The 17,707-nt window shown below is 44.1% G+C and overlaps 1 protein-coding gene across 3 annotated transcripts in view; it reads left to right on the top strand.

Moving 5' to 3' along the window:
* epha10 (EPH receptor A10) overlaps nucleotides 1-17,707 on the top strand; it is a 160,133-nt gene that overhangs the window by 131,859 nt on the left and 10,567 nt on the right. The window contains exons 7-12 of one of the 3 annotated variants that reach the window (XM_031866448.1): nucleotides 587-875; nucleotides 2,928-3,036; nucleotides 8,508-8,636; nucleotides 11,532-11,587; nucleotides 15,903-16,028; nucleotides 16,757-16,942. In XM_031866448.1, the coding sequence (XP_031722308.1) occupies nucleotides 587-875; nucleotides 2,928-3,036; nucleotides 8,508-8,636; nucleotides 11,532-11,587; nucleotides 15,903-16,028; nucleotides 16,757-16,942 (895 nt within the window). The remainder of the gene's footprint in view (nucleotides 1-586; nucleotides 876-2,927; nucleotides 3,037-8,507; nucleotides 8,637-11,531; nucleotides 11,588-15,902; nucleotides 16,029-16,756; nucleotides 16,943-17,707) is intronic. The other 2 variants (XM_031866449.1, XM_031866450.1) reach the window with 2 other exon arrangements.

The raw sequence follows: 17,707 nt of genomic DNA on the forward strand, positions 1-17,707 counted from the left end.
AAAAAAAAAATCGGATTTATCATCAAAGCTCAATTGGAGTGATCTGATTGACGTGCAGAGTTATGACGTGCAAAGACGGAAGCAAACACAAACGTATCAGACAACGAGTGGAGTAATTATGTTGATGCGTCGTCTATTCTCTTGACCCCAGCGTGTCCACTTGTGTGAGTGAGTCATTCTCGCAGAGAGAAACAAACAAGCACCTTCTTTGATTTATTTTCTAAAGATCTCTCTCATGAATAGAGCCGTGCATTAATTACAGTCTGTTTTCTCTATCGTGTATTTCCAAAAGCGTGTTAATTCTTTATTTAAAGAAGTCTCACTCCTGGCAAACTGTCTGGAAACTTTGTCTAGCTCTTTGCAACTCTGTTCCGCTGTCTCAATAAGTGAAACATTACCAAAGCCCTTGATTCGGTTACAAAATTGTCTCGCACGGCTCCCAGCACTACATACTGTGCCATGGAAATGAACAAGGCATCACACAAATGGATTCCACCTACTCGTCTCACTTCTCCTCCTGTTCTCTCCCCCCCCTCTCTTTCTTTGTAGTTTTCTCTGCCTCTCACTGCACTTTCTGTCTCCGCAGGAACAAAAGGATCAGAGTTATTCGACTGTGAAGACAGCCGCCACACGGATCAGCGTCAACAACCTCAAACCTGGCACCACATATGTCTTCCTCATCCGCCCTTTCTCCACGCCGGCCCCCTCTTCACCCCTGTCTTCCTCCCCTCTATCATCCTCCTCTGCGTCCTCCGCCACTTCCTCCTCGTCTTCGTCGCTGTCCTCCTCTTTGTTGTCCTCCTCCTCCTCCTCTCCGCCACCCATCGACTATGGAGCGTACAGCGCTCCCCTGGAGCTGCAGACACTTGGTGAATGTGAGTAGCCGTTTTACGCCCCCCCCCCCATCCCTTCTTCTCCTCACTTTCTCTTCACTCCCTCCTCTCAGCACCGCCACGCACAATGGGATAGGGGGGGGATTTGTGTTGTGCAGGCACCTGGCCAGCCCACACAATAAAGTGTGCTGCTAGAGTGAGAGAGATGGGGAGAGAAGGGGCCGGGAAGTGACTGTCTGAGATTATGTGTGAAGATGCAAGATTCTACTAGTAAACTGTGAAATGGTTCTTCTTTGTGCGTGTTGATACCGTGTACCTCTGGGTGTGGTTGGGACTCTGCGCGTGTGTGTGTCTATTTATGTGCAAGTGGGTTTCAAGCCTTGTACTTCTCATGAATCCTTTTGTTTTAAAGTGTTTTAGTTACCCAGGAAAGGGATTTGTTCACAGTGTAACTCGCCCGAGACCACCATCTTGTACAGTTGGCCAAAGACCAGCTCTACCAAAGATTATTTATTCATTTTTAAGCAGAAGGCGTCTCGTAGTTCTTTGTTTTGCTTCAGGGTGAGGGCTCTTAGTTGCAAGATAACTTTTTTTTTGGACAATGCATATTCAGTTTTCTTTATTCGCCCTCAGGCTGGATCAAGAGTCAAATGATGACCGGACACATTCACAAGGCAGCAACACAGCAGCCTCTAGTGGCCGCGTGCAAAACGCAAACAGATTTTAAGCAACATTCACAATACAATCGTGTGATTGGTACATATAACTGTCAAGTGAATAATGCATTCATCAAGTATAGGTAGTTTTGGGTTGATTGTAAGGAAACAATAAGAGTTGGCAGGTGTACAGCTGCAATACAGTGGTGTTGAAGATTAATATTTAGTTTTGTGAAGAAATCGAATGGCCACTGGATGCTGTGCTGTGTGCCAAGATAGTATAGTATTGCTCATCCGTTGAAGTTCAAAGTTAAGTTCTGACCTTGGAAACAGCAGATGACAAAACTATTGCTATTTTCAATAATTGTGCAAGTCAACAAAAACCGTAATTTTTAAACCAACATGGATGACAAGTCCTTGAATTGCTTGTAAAAAAATCTACAATTCTATGACAACTGGCAAACTTGCAAAACAGCCATCTGCTGATGAAGATGATGTCTTTCAAAGTCGTATTACTACAACAGTATCGTTTGCATTGCTGAACCAAATGGTGTCTTATATTATTGTGTAATTTCTGTTCCTTTGAGTCTTTAGTGAAGCAAACGGTGTGATATAGGAGGGTCAAGTCTAATATTAATCATGCTTGGGGACGGCGACTCTTTTGAGAATTGGAAAGCATCAGTTTACCCTCCACTCTAATCAACTTCTTATGAAATTCATTCGACCCTGAAGTTCATCGCCTTATTATTTGATCTCATCTCCTGTTCTTGTTCGCATTTAATATACCAACACGTCTTCATACCTACATGACAGAACAGGTTGTTTGACAAGGTTGTGTGACCGTTAGAGAGCATCAGCTAAAGGCTCACGTTGTTCAAAGGGTTCACTTTTATACGCGTGGCAAACATTAGGATTTCAAACAAAACTACTTGGTAAAATTTAGGAACAGATTATTGTTTGGGTTAAAATATGTTAATTTGTTCCATTACTTATGTAATGTTACGCATGTGACATTAGTGATGGAAGTTAAGTCCATAACGCAAGTAAATTTACCTACGTAAGTTGAAACATGGGACACGAACAGTGGTCTTCTGGGTGAAAGTCCTGTCTTTGTTTGATTGTGAATAAGTGTTTGTTACATAAGTACGGTTACGTATGTAAGTTATGTAAGGGAAGTACTTAAGCTGCTTATCAATTAACGAAAATAGGGGTCGTAAAAATCTGCTTGCAGCCGTGTTTTTTTTGTTGTTTTTTTGGGAAGGACGGTCTGAATATACAGTAATTGAACATATGTGCACCGCAAGACGCTGGTGTGACAAAATATGTTCTAATGGTGTGATGCCTGCGGTTCTTTGCCCAGCTAACTGTTGCACACCCATTTCAGGTAAGGTGTGTGTTTTTGCCCATATTTGTAATCGGTGTGTTTTGTCATTTCCAGTGGCGCTGGCGTCCAGTGAACAGAGTCCAGTGGTGATCATCGTCGTCGTGTCCGTGGCCGCCCTCATCATGCTGCTCTCCATGGGAGTTGGCCTGCTCATCTGGAGGAGGTAGATACTTAAACACGGACGTAAAAACATGCTTTATCCACCTTACACTTCATTCATTCTGTCGACTTTTAATTCCCTCGGCACGTTACTCAAACGCACACTGACGCGCTCATGTGTGCAAACACTCGATCATGGACTCAATCACATATTGAGTCAACTGTCACATGATACTCCGTTCTAATCCAGATTACAGTAATCCAGTGACAGGAGGAAATCCCTCTGTGAAAAGAATCTGCAGTAGCGACGAGAGAATGACTGAAATTACACGATAACAAGTCGTTTAATATGCGACATAAAGAAGTGCGCACGATAATGGTGCTGTCTGTGGCAGGGTCAGAGACTTCTTTGATCATTTTCTTGGCGAGGAGTTCATAGTTCTTTGCTCTCTCATTAGTTTTCACATAAATAAGTGGGAATTGTGAAACTGCAAAGAGGATCAGAGAGAGGTTAAAGCAGTGTCACTTGCATAACAGCTGACGCATGGTTTACTCAGACCAATATGTTTGCCTTTCAAAACGCGTTTGTGCTGCTTACAATAAGAGTGGAGAGATTCATTATTTCACTCCATTCAAAAAAAAAAAGAAGATCTTAAGAAGATGAGACAGATAAAGCATTTAACTGAAAGCAAATGCTTGGAGTTGCATGTAACCACGACTTCCTCCACTATTAATGTGACCTCATTTTTCAACATAATGCTCGGCCTTATCAAATCACAAATCTTTCAATTGGGAGAGTTTCGTGGTGGCAGGAAGTGACCGTTGAGACTGCAGCAGGAAGTGCGAGAAGCTTCTTTTCTTTATTAAGTGGCAGCACTTCAATTTGGGTACATTTTATAACTAAATTGCATTGCTAGAGAGGGAATCAACCACAAAAGAGACAACCAACAGAATTTCGGCTGGTGCTTTAAGCTGGGGGAGGCGGTTTATTTTTGGGCAAAAATTCCATAACAACATTTCAGCATAATGTAATTCAAGGGATCTGAGAGAAAAGTAGACTTCTGCACCTCCTCTTGGCTTTAAAAAGTCTAGCCCGTGACGGAACACTTTGGCCAATCACAGGTCACTTCAGAGCGAGGGGCGTTGCTATTGGCTGTTCTACGAACGCAGATGCGCTTCGGATGGTGAAAGCCTGATTCAGCAGAAAAAGTTGCTAATCCTTTGGCTACGGTTAGCAATAGACTAAACTTTTAGCAACATTTTCGCTCCATCTCTGAAACGCTTTGCCGATATTGTAGCTAGCTAGAGCCTTGAATCACAATGTGTCACCTGAAAGGGCTTCCAGGCCAGCAGCTATTAAGGTTAAATAGCCACACAAAATTTGACTCCTTTCGGTTAGTAGAATTAGCTGTGGGTACATTTAAACATTTACCCATGTTACACTAATTTGAAAGTTTGTGTTGGGGCTAACTTGCAAATCAGTGCCGGTAGTGATCAGATAATCGAATTGTTTTTACTTCTGTCGGTCTTTGTGTCAAGTATCGCATAAATTAATCCGTCTTTGAGGTTTATGATCCTACTAAATTGAAAGTCACATGCAATCAAACAATCAGTCAACCAGATACTCAATATATTCCTCGTTTCAATCCAATGCTGACATTCAGCGTAATCTCTGGCGCTTTAATGCATGTTTTATTGTCCTGTTTATTGCCCTGAGTATATCTTGCCGTATACTTGCATGTTTTATTCAGCCATGCAGATAAACGGGGTGGGAGTGCATTTCTGCTCGCCGTTCCAACCACTTTGCTCTCTGACTCCTGTCCAATTCTATATTCTGCCAGCTCGCCTCGCACACGCCCACACACACACACACTTACACAGTATGTGGTGTACACACCATCACACATGCAAGCACATACGTGGGGAGCACATATCTGCTACTCCCCCACAGTTATGGCCAGAAAACAGTTGTTTTTTTTGTTTCATTGTTTCATTTCCTTTGGCTGACGTTCAACTGATATCTGTCATGGGAGATGTTTCGGATACATTGTGAAAGCATTTGTTTGCATAGTTTGTGTGCATTCTCTTGTTCTGTCCTCTACACACACACACACACACACACACACACACACACACACAGATCTACATTGGTGCCAACTCTCATCCCGATGAAGCAAAGCAGGCCGATTCCACGGGTGCACCTACCTTCCTCTATAAAGAGGGGATTGCGATATAGAGACCAGCAGACCGATTCGACACAAACACAAACGGTCCGATGATGGAGTCAACCGGGTGTAGAAATTGGTTCCATTCACCACCAGCAGCCCCATACAAACCGGTGCTGTCAGTCAAGCATCTGCAAAGGAATAAAAGGGAATACATGTACACGCATGCAGCACTGAAGGCAACAGCATTGCAGTAGAAATACACAGAATATGCAGAAATGTGCTCACTCTCGGCACACACACACACACACACACACAGAAGTATTTAAACACACTGATTCTTTGTGGGAAGGCAGCGTCACCCCCTGCACACAGGCTAGTGATGAATAATAATGCTTATCTTTTCCCTCCTTTATTTCCATCGCTGCGTTCAATGAAAGCGGTCGGCATTGTTCATCCCTGCTGGACCATTAACTCGCTCATCATGTTTTGCATAGAGACAAAGAGGGAATGGCTTGATGCCTCAATTACCATGCTCCGGTGTTTGCAAAGACAGCCAGCCCCCGGTCACAGCTGGAGGGGTCTCGGTTACATCCATCTGCCCGCTCGCACAGACACATGCAAATGAGTCCCCTCAGCACACACGTGAAGGCGGGGACACGGCGGTCGCGCGCATTTAGAGGCATGCATTCGCATGGACGGCAGCCACACTTCATCAGTAAAGCTGGCTCATGTGTCTCACTTTTGATGGAAGGTCTGCATCGGCGGCAGGTTTGCTCTGCGTCCTTTTTAAGCATTTCTCTCCCTGTAGTCCAAAACACACCAGCAGCTTACTGGTCTCTTGTGAGACAGAATGCACCGTAGTCCGATTCGGAGGAGTACTGGTAGCCATCTTTTTCAGATATGTTTCTTCAGCTGGTGCGTCCGGGCTTCAGCACTGACTTCTTATCTTGCTTGGTGCTGCAGTATCATGTCTTTTACTTGGGTCTCATACCTGTGATAGTGGACAGGGGGACAGTTATTGAGGTATGACAGTGTCCAGACCTTTACAAGGCACCAGTCTCAGCCTTATAATGATATAATATGAAACGGGGCTAAACGAATTTGATTGCGATGGCTCATGACTAATATTGCAATTGCGGTATGATTTGCAATATTAGAGGGAATTATCATTTGTACAACATCATTCTTATTTTTATTGAAAAACATAAAAGTTAATCGTGATGTGATGTTTTGCGGAGGTCTTTAGAATATGATGTATAGGCCAGGACATCTGTGCAGCATCACAATATTTGATTTTAAATGGTATTTTGACACACATTTTATCTTTAGCGAATATCATCACGCCCCTGCGATTCAAAACAAAATTTGTATTAATTGTGCAGCCCTAATATTTAAAGACATTTTCTTAGCTTGAGGGAATGGCTCTTCTGACTCGCAGTCGAGAGGATTAACACCCAAAATATCCAGTGCAGCTTTCTAAATACTACGTTGTGTATTGTAGGAGTGCCGTGCCGTTGCACTTCTGATGCTACAGCTGCCACGTCCAACGTTTAATCATTCTGGGAATGAACGTGGAGGAAAATTACGATGGGACAAAAAAAAAATCTCATTGATACCTTATCTTGACACTTTGTCCCATCACTTACACACAAACACACAAACACGCGCACACAGAGTCCATTGGTGCCTGACAGACTTTGATAAAGCCAGAGTTCCAGGGCATTGCCCAAACATTCTCCAGGAAGCCCAGGCTTGACTGGCCAGTGCGGGGATTGTTCACCCTTCACCGGCCACACCGGCGAGCATGTGTGTGTGTGTGTGTGTGTGCGTCTTCTCATCGAGTGGGTTTCCTGTATGTCTGCGTCTGGCGAGTAAGTAACAAGTTATCAGCGGGAGATGGAGAGGAGATCAAGAAGAAAGATAGAGGCGGGAAGTAAAGCAGAGGGTCATTTCATAGGGCCATTCACTCATTCTTGGTGACACGGGGACAAAGAAAAAAGAACAGTGGGGTTCGGAAGAGGAAAGAAATGAGACGAAGGAGAAACGGGCATGCCAGGAGAAAAGGTCTCGAGCACTGTGGTGTAGTTTCCTGTGTTTCTCGTACAGATCAGTGCTTCCGTGTTTCAAGAAGCCCCTCACCAGCAGACACGGACATTTTCCATTTTAAATGTGAAAGCAGTCATTCCAAAGGGCCTCTGTGTCAGTTTTTGGAAATACGTTGCCAGTTATTATTCATAAGTCACGAATGAATAAGGGATCACTTTATCGTGGTTGATTCTTACGCCAAACCTAAAGCTGTGATGTCTTTACCTTTTTTGCAAGAAAAGGGAGGAAGTGCTTCAGCAGGGATCACAGCAGCTCCCAAAGCAATAAAAGAAAACGAAAGTGTTACCATTTTGAATCCTATAAACCAGAAGTCATATGACGGAATAAAACTTAAAGTGGTTTTGTGAAATTCCCCAATTTTCCATGTATTTTGCCCTACATACCTTTCTGCTGGCCTAATTCCTCTCTGCTTCACTCTCACCTGTCATCTACTATTCCATTCCCGCTGTCTCACCTATTATGCATTTTATTTCCATAACTGCACTTTATTTTTAGAGGAGGAGAGGTCGGGTGTAGGAAAGCGCAGGCAGTGAATAGGCTTCATCTACATGGCATCCGTTCCCTTTCTCTGCTTTAATGTGCCTGCACTCGTTGAGATGCATCGTGTATAAGTAGAAAAGAGCTCGAGCTAATTGTGTCAGCCCAAACCATGATGGCAACTTTCTATGGGATTTGCTGACGCAATATAGAATTATATAGAAAAATATAGAATTTGACTTGCGTTATTGTTTAATATTGCTATTCAGGGAAAATGTTCCTCTCTTATGTTTTGTAAATCTACCGATCCCAATAATTACAATTATGCATTCAAAATAAAAATACCGCACAAAGACAGATACTAAGATGACAATTCTTGCCAAATTTAACATTTGATGAGGCTGAGCTGACAGTGACAGAATTTGGCCGGGATCTTCAGCGTTTTTGGCGTCTTTGCATTTCTTCCTGCCATCTGGTTCTTCAGAAGTGTGAAATTCAAATTGGTCGTCAAGAGCATCAAATTGGAAGCCAATTCAGCGAAAGTGATTAAACTTTATAAAAAAGAAATGACAGGATATATTTTCAAAATAGAGAATCAATGTTTTCATAGTTTTTGCTTGTTTGCTTGGCAGCAGCCATCATGTTCCACTGGTTAGAATGATTTGGGAGAAAGGATTCTGTTCATCAATCCAAAGTTGTGTTGACTGACCATCTTTTTCAAGAATTGAGAAGAGCCAGAATTGACATTGGCCCTCCACCTCCCCTCCCCTTGTTTTTTTCCCAGCAGCGTCTGCTCGAGCTCCTCCAATGTAACTCCTGCTAGCGTGGTGCTGCTTTCGACCTCCTTCTCCACTCTTCCTCCTCCTCCTCCTCTTCTTTCTCCTCTTCCTCCCTTCACACAGCTGATGCCCAGGTACACTGGCATGCCTGCACTCCCCTACTCCCCTCCCTCCCCTAACCTTTCTTCTACTCTCTTCATTTCCTCCCAGTTGTCCTTCCATCTCTTCTCTACCTCTGCGCTTCTCTTTCTTCTTCCTCGAGCTTTCTTCATACCAAGAGAATGATAATAAGCCAAACCCAGTTCCCCTTTTCCTTCCCTTTTTGTCGAGCTGTTTGGCCATTCCACGTTAATATACTGTATATATACATATACATTTATCCTCAGTACTGTGCTCTACCACAGAATGATCTTGAAAATGTGATGGAGAGTCTTACCGTTGAATTGATACCCCAAAAAGAGCCCCCCTCCAAAAAGACCTGCTTTGCATCTGCTATTTCAATCTGTGACATTTCAACATTCAAAAGAAGAAATTAAATGAAGTCATGCGACTTTGTCTTCATTCAGCCCTGCCAATTATTTTTTTTCTCTTCCTTATTTTCCTTTCTCCAAGGCTTAGTCGCCTCCTTGTCCCCTCACGTCCTCCATGTCACTTGAAATTGTCCCCTTAAATCTACTATTTCTCTACTTCTGCATGCTGTTTAGCTCCACCTAACTCGTCCCTTGCCTCATCTCCAGCATCCATCCTTTCCCTGCACTGCCATCCTTTCCTCCTCTCTCTCCCTGCTTCTTCCTCTACCCCTCCCTGTGTACTTTATGGGCTATTCTGTGTGCCTCTTCAACTATGTCTCCTTCCTACCCTTCTGCCCAATTATCCTCTTATCCGTAACCTCCTATTTTCTTGTCATTTCCTCTGCCTCTCCGTCTCCCGACTTCCTCGCATTTCTTCTCAATGATTTATCCCCTGCATTGCCCTCATCCTCATGTCATGTTAACCATTTACTACCTTACATCTCTCCCCCAGTTGGTCTCTTGCATCTTGTTTGTCCTGGTACCGCCATGCCCTCCATCCTCATCTTTCTCCCTCCACCCCCCCCCCCCCCACCCCCCCTAACCGCTGTGCCCTCTTATCTATTCATTCTTGTCTCCTCTCCCCTGTCTGGTATCTCCTGCCCTGAGGATCTGTGCTGCATGTGTCTGCTGGTGTGTTTTGACAGACAGGGTCCTGACCTTGTCTCAGACCCTGCTGCTGCACAGTCTGAGGGATGTGTCAGCCTATCACGTACCCCCAATGCAAACACTCACATCAAATGCAAAAAACAACAACAACCCAATCCTTCAAACGCAAGCGTTTGCGCGTACATGTGCATAACCCCGCACGCATTTACTCACATGTGCATACTCGTAAAGTAGACTCATGCATCGGGCTCTCTGTGAACTCCCTCTCAGCTGTGCACTGGTTCTGTGTGAAGTGCTGATGTGCTCCGACAGTCGCATTAATGCACGGCTCCCTGGGCAGATATTATATTGAACACACACACACACACACGTCCAGGTCCGTAGACGCATGCATGGACGACCTCACCCGTTAACTCCCCCCTTTACGGACTGTGCACCTCAATGTCATCAGTCAAAGCTCACTTGCCAGACTGTGCCTGTCGTCTACGATCCCTGAAAACATAACCAGCCACAACTATTTATGTTACACGATCACTTGTTGATATGATGCTTGCAATTATATACACACAGGGGCATTTCAACATGGAGGGGGAGGGGGGGGATGGAGGGGGGTCTGTGGGTCCTCCCCCGGGATATTTTGAACATCAAACACATCATTTTCTGCATTGGTTTGATTTTTAATGGCTCAATTAATAATGGAAATGTCTTTATTTGTCTAAAAGAAAACACAAAATGTAATCGTATAATGAAATGGAATACAGTATGGTTCTCAGGCATTCTGTATTTCAAATATTTATTCTCCTGTAGATCCACTTTTTCATATTTAATGTTATTTAATGTTTAATCTTTTGATTAAAATGCTTTTGCAATTAATATCATACTAGTGGTGCGAACAATTGTCGGTATTCAGAAATGTGGTAGGGACGTACCCCCACAGTCCCACCATAAATCACACCCATGTAAACCCATGTGCAAACATATAAACCTCTAGACTATTTAAACTAAAATGCTCAAGTGCTGCAAAGTTTTTCTGAATGTATCTAGAGAAAAATTAAAAACAGTGTTTTTGACCTTCTATGTTCATATATATCTGGGCTGTATTGTGAAAATATTTCAGCACCACGTTTGTTAGTAGAACCTCTGATGCACTAAAAACTCAATTCCTTGGCTGCAACCCTCTTGTCTTGTTTTTCCATCCCTCTCTCTAATCCAAGGAAGCATGGTGTCCGTTCATCACTTGTTAATCTCTCACTAACAGTGTGTGTTTTTGTGAATTGTGCGTGTGTGTGTGTGTGTGTGTGTGTGTGTGTGTGTGTGTGTTTTAGCGTTAAAAGCCAAGTTTCCCTCTAAGCCGAAAAGCCATCAGCAGTCAGATCATAGAGAGCTCTTTCCTCTTTAGACCCCATGTGGTAGCAAGGGATGAGAGATAACTGTGTGTGCACATGCGTGTAGAAAGTGCCGCTGCCCATGTGTTTGTGTGCATGCGTTTGTGTGCGTGTGTATGTTCGTCTTTTTCCTTAAACCTCCATCAGGGTGAAACAACAATGGCGTATCAATTCGCAGCCTATCGGTGTGTATCTGTGACTCGCTCAGTCAAATCAGGCAGGATTTGCACTTATTCAGCCTCAGATCCTTCTGTTGCTCATCAGCGCCGTCGCATCGGGGGTCTTTCGGAACGCCTCTCCATCTCCACTGTCAATACTCTCGTCTTCTCTCATCTCACAGTTTTTGCACATTCATGTAATCTGTTGCGTTGCAAGATAAACAACGTCTGATGCTTGTATTTGTTTGTGTCTGCAATCTAGTGGGAAAAGAACTCTGTCTGATGCCTTTCTTTGTTTCTCTTTGCAGACAATGCGGCTACAGCAAAGCTTCTCAAGAGGGAGACGAGGAACTTTACTTCCAGTGTAAGTGACAGCGCTGATCACTCTGTTACTGTATAACACTGTGGGTGTTTTTGTTTGGGGGCGGGGGGTGAAAGCTGTCAATAAATGCTTTATCTGTCCTATTCCACGTGCTGGAATGCATGTCAACACGCGCATTTGCGTGCATTACACATCGACTTCTGAGGCATTAAGAAGTGCCACGGCATTAATTCTTAATTCTGAGTGCATGATCAGCCAACTCTGAGCACGCTGACGCACTCCATTAGATGGTGTGTGTGCGGCAGAGTTTGATGGGGAGAGATTGAAATCGGGAGGAGAGATAAGGGGGAGGGGAGAAGACGGGTTAAAGCTCCAGAACAAGGCAGGCAGCGGCAGAGATTGCACCTCCAATACAGATGTTAAATGTTGTTGTTGTACATGTTGTTGTTTAACTCCACTCACAAAGCTCTCAATAGGCTTTTTTGTTCAACAGCGACAGAATGGAAGCAGTATGACATCTCTCTTCCGGTTTCTGTGTAAGTGTGCGTGCCAATGCTTTGCTAGTGTGGTGGATGAATGTTATTTTAGAGTTCCCGTGTGTGTGTGTGTGTGTGTGTGTGTGTGTGTGTGTGTGTGTTTGTGTGTGTAAGGGAGGGTACCCGTGCGTGCGTGTTCGTGTGTGCGTGTTCATTTGCGTTGTTTAATCTCCCAGCATGCTGAGCCCTCTGGAGAGGTTTGGAGCACTATGCCTGATAAATAATGAGCCGGAGCCATGCGGCTGGGAATTAAATCTGCCCAAACAAAGACATGTCAACAGCTGACAAGCACGTAATACACACAGAAACATGTACACACACACACACACACACACACTTTTTCATTTTTGGCCCGCTTTTCAAACATACACTTACCCATACACTTTGTTGTAGTCTACTTTTTTGTAGAACACGGACACTTACATAAATAGGCACAAAGACATGTTTTTAGCACACACTCTCTAGGGTCCACTTCCTGTTCCGTGACTCTCACGGAGCTGCAGGTCTACCATGTAGTGAAAAATTCTCCTCCCATTTGTTAGCCTGCTAGACCCTTAAAAACACATCCCTTCACCATATCCAGTCAGGGCCGTAAGTATTTGGACTGAGACACAATTTTTCTAGTTTTGCCTCTTTACACGACTCCAGTGGTTTTGAAACTAATCAGTCAATATGTGGTTGAAGTGTAGACTTTCAGCTTTGATTCAATGGATACAACTAAAAAATCACAATAACCGTTTAGGAATTACAGCCATTTCTACACAGCCATCACCATTTACAGAGGCTCAAAAGTAATTGGACAAACTAACATAATTGTGAATATAATCATTATTTTTAATACTTGGAGGAAAATCCTTTGCAGTCAATGATTGCCTGAAGTCTGGCACCATAGACATCACCAGAAACGGTGAGTTTCCTCCTTTGAGATGCTTTGCCAGAGCTTTTACTGCCAATTTCTTTCGCCTAATAACGGCCTCCTTCACTTGCATTGACATCTTTTTGGTCCGCATGCTGAGTTCCAAGGACAAGCTACCAACTGCAAAAATAACATTTTGAATCCTATTGTCGGCATTATTTGTCATGAAATAGTGACAGAATAGACCTCATCTGGCCATGAAACCGTTTGTCACACAATTGTCCAATTACTTTTGAGCCTCTGTGAATGTGGGTGGCTGTGTAAAAGTGGCTAAACGGTCATTGTAATTTTTTTGTTATATCTATTGAATTAAAGCTGAGAGTCTACACTTCAACCACATATTGACTGATTAGTTTCAAATCCATTGGAGTCGTGTAAATAAGCAAAACTAGAAAAATTGTGTCATAGTCCAAATACTTCTGGCCCTGACTGTATTAACGCAGAAAGAGAGGGGGAAGAGTGAGTAAGTGAGTGTTGGAGTAATAAAGTAGAGGAGGAAAGAAGGGGAGAGGAGAGAGCGAGGGGGGGGGATGGAGGAACGGATCAAGACTCATCCCCAATCCGTTAATAGAGCACATTTAGATAGCAGCCAGAGTTCGATATCATGTAAGAGACAGATGGAGAGAGACGTGTCCGGGGAAATGAATGGAGAGAGATAGCGAGGCGTGATGAAGGCCTTTTGTTTAGAATGAAAATATATGAGGCTGGAAACGCTCACTCTGTGGTCCACTGAAGATTTATGCAGCCAAGTGTGAATATGCTTTAGTTTCCCCTCAATCGCTCATGACAGTGACACAGTTAACCCTGAAACTAATCAGCCACAGAGCCAATGAAGCGTGTGTGTGTGTGTGTGTGTGTGTGTGTGTGTGTGTGTGTGTGTGTGTGTGTGTGTGTGTCATACGTTTATCTGAGCATTTGACATGTGAGCGCCCCCTCGTGTGTGTGTGTGTGTGCGCACACACAAGCAAACCTGTGTATGTGTTGGATCAATAAGCCGTTATGAGGCAGCCAGTATATCCCTCAAGTCGATCTCGAGCTGTAATCACATTTCGGAGCCTCGTCCCGGCTTTTGGGAAAATGACAGGCCCTTTTCCTGGAAGGATAGCCTTAACATGCAGTAACCACGGTCAAAGGTCATCTAATTGACAACCGTAGTTCACCGGTTAATGGTTATTGGCCATCTGCTGGCTAGTTTATTTGCTAGTTGTTGGCATTCGGTAAATACAATTGGCAGTTGATAAAGAAACCCAGAGGCGAATGGAGGAATCCGGTAGTGCTTTTGTTTTGTTGTGTACAGTCAAACAATCGGGGTCAATATCACTTACAGTTTTAAATGTCAGCCGAAATTTGCAATCGCTGTGTCTCATCAGTGTCACGGAAGAGATTTTGTAGAGGTTCTTGGAAGACATTAGCCCTGGTAATCATTCCTTTGAGGATTGCATAAGGCAATATGAAATAATTCATCTTTTTAGAATTTATTACTCTAGGTTTGTATTTTAAACCCTTTTGTTGTGTGTTAACATGTTGTACAGCCCACAATTCATCACTTGCTAGGCTACTCATCAAATGTCACATGATGGATAGAGGACACAGAGTAATGCTATTAACAAAGAAGCAAGCCTCTGTGCCGTGGCACTTTAAAGGTTTTCAGCCTCAGAATTTGACTGTCTAGCCTGAAGATTATATTGCGTTTGTCTGCGCCTGTTATTTTGCATATGTGTGTGTGTGTTTAGTGAGATAACATTTTGAAGCATGCAGGAAAGACAAAAAGCCTGGTGGAAGAGCCCTGTGATCTGACTAAAGCCGCATGGAGGAAACCCAAAGTCAGATTTGAACACTCAAAGCCTTTGATCTTGGTTTTTCCTCTCCCTCTGGAGACGTGCAAGGTCAAAACGTACAAAAACAGAGAATTAGTAAAGTTATGAAAACATAAACGAGAGCATTTTGTATCTTTTTAAATGGAAAAAAAAAGAAGTCACCCAAAAATCAGGTGTTTTAAAGTATTTTTAATTTTGGATTATGTTCAGTTATTATAACCACCGATGAATGGCTAAACGTGTCAAACGGAGATGTTTAACGTAGGCCTACAGAGTGTGGTTTGTTACAGCTGTCTCAAACATCATTGGTAAAACTGAGGTATTGATTTTAGTCTCTGGATAAAAAAAGAGCATGGACATTTTGGGTCTTATGTTCAACAATCACACACAGAGGAATTCTTTATCGAAGGAGGCAGGGATACCAATTTCTCCACTGACTGTAGCCTCAATAGAGCACAAAGCGATGCAGACATGAGAAATGTTTTACTTTGTGTTGAGCAAGCGGCACCGCCAAGGCAACAGACGTCTCTCTTTGGTCAGCTATCCGTATTTATGGTATAATGCTATCTCAATCTGAGAGTGGCTCCTTTTATCTGGATCGTGCCTCATGTGGACGTTTTGCCGCTGGGGCTAGTGCCGACTTTTATCTTTTAATGTATTTCTTTGTGCAGACCAGCATGCGGACCACAAATCATGGGTTGCTGTCCTTGTTGATTTTTATGGACTATTGAACGCCTCACCATTCTGTTATTCTTAATCCTCTTCGTCCCTGATGGGGAATGCAAGCTTTGCCTCGCCCCATGTCCGGTCCACGTCTGGTCCACGTCTGGGCCGACCTCGATTCCTCTTTTCTGATGGAGTCCAAACTAGTAAGATAGTTTGTTACACAGTACCGTCATTAGAAACTGTTTGGAGAAGGGGAGGCTCTTTCAGAAAGATACTTGGTAGGTGATCGGATGGTGCGTCTGGAGTGGCAATAATGCACATCTCTTGGGTTTTGGAGGCACTGATGTTCAAGCCTAATGTTGTCTCGCCAGTGCAATTCATTTTTGTGAGGAATGACTCGTATTGCATGTTTGTGTGTGCAGTTAAGATCCCTACACGGAGGACCTACATTGACCCAGAGACCTGCGATGACCTGCTGCAGGCCGTGCACGCCTTTGCCAAAGAGCTGGACAACTCGAGCATCAAGATAGAGAGAATTGTGCACACAGGTACGTGATTGTACTGTACAGTACGGTAACAACGATGATCAAATCTCTGATGTTGCTCTTTTTAAAGGGGTACTTCGACATTCAGCATTCAAAGCAGCAAAAGATGAGAGATCCTGAGTTTCTTGATTGGGTCAAGCTCCTAATACACTCCGCTTAATGTTTCCCAGAAGGCAACTTTCGTTAGACCCTCCCTGCGTAGCGAATTCCCATGTCTTTCAAACTTCACATCCCAAGGTTACAAAGCTGAAGTTTCAAGCCCAATCCAGTTTTTTTTCAGACTTTAGAAAGAGAGACAGAAGCCATTCCACTAGTTTTCACTGGCCGAGTAGTACTCCTTGTGACGAGTAAAATGATCTAGTTTTAACTTGGTGTGCACAATTTCTACTCTGCCCCTTTGAATTCACAGCAGGATATTAAGCATTGCATTGGGTATAGAAGGATACAATAAATATGAGTGCATGGCACAGCAGAAATTGTGCATTTCCCTTTTTCTTCACCAGAAGCAAAACCATTTCCATTGTAAAATATGGAAAGAAGAGGCAAATGAAGCAAGCAGAGTAGAGAACCATCAACAGCTGCAGTTGCACTTTACCTCAACCCGCCTTGAGACAAATTGGAAAAACCAGTTCAATCCAGCTCCACTGTTTGCCTCGGCCGTACTTGATGTCCCATCAATCAATCATCAATAGAGGGATCATGTCCTCTGTTTGTCCGTCTCCCCCCTACAGGCGACTTTGGGGAGGTGTGTCGCGGCTGCCTGAAGCTCCCCAGTAAGAGAGAGCTGCCGGTGGCCATTAAGACATTACGGGCTGGCTGCTCTGACAAACAGCGGCGCTCCTTTCTCAGCGAGGCCGGCATCCTGGGGCAGTTCGACCACGCCAACATCATCCGGCTGGAGGGCGTCATCACCACCGGTAAGGAGGCTGTGGAGGGAGATCAAGCAGAACGCGAAAGGCAGCTTGGTGAGGAAGGCGAGCGTGTGAAGATGAAAAGAAGCACAGAAGGGGGAAAAATCCCAGGTATCCAAGGATCAAAGGAGGAATGGAATAGTTTGACCACTTCCAGTATCATAAAGGGGGTTCATCACCTCCATTACCGAGGAGGCAGGGGTGGGAAAAAGGGAAGTAGAACAGAATTGGAGTTTGACCATTTCAGCATCACATATGCTCAGGGGGTTACTACTTCTGGTAACTACGGAGAGAGATGAGAAAGAAAAAAAAAACAGGAATAGGAGCATGGACAGGAGGAGAGAGGATCGGGATGAGCACTGCGATACTCCACTTCAATATCACACGCGTGGGGGGGGGGGGGGCAACGCTCACAGCGTAGAGGGCGGGACGGGAGGATGGAAAAGAAGAAAAAGGTTGAATAGTAGAGAGGAAGGGTTGCGGGATGGATGCCATACGCCAGCAGCTGAGCGCCATCAAGGCCCATTTTCCGCTGACAGATAGCAATTGAGGTCCTAGAGCGAAAACAGGATGGAAGAAGTGGGATGGAGAGGGGGGGGGGGAGAAATGTGAAGGGAGGAAACGGAGGAAAGAGACGTGAGAGGCAGAAGTAGAGGTTAATGGGAATGGCAGGTGAAGGGAGAAGCTTTAAAGAGTTTGTGAAGTTTTTGTTACTGCCGCAGTGGTGTGTGTGTGTGTGTGTGTGTGTGTGTGTGTGTGTGTGTGTGTGTG

The sequence above is a fragment of the Anarrhichthys ocellatus genome, unplaced genomic scaffold, assembly GCF_004355925.1.
Source record: "Anarrhichthys ocellatus isolate YVR2014 unplaced genomic scaffold, GSC_Weel_1.0 scaffold35, whole genome shotgun sequence".
NCBI lineage: Eukaryota > Metazoa > Chordata > Actinopteri > Perciformes > Anarhichadidae > Anarrhichthys > Anarrhichthys ocellatus.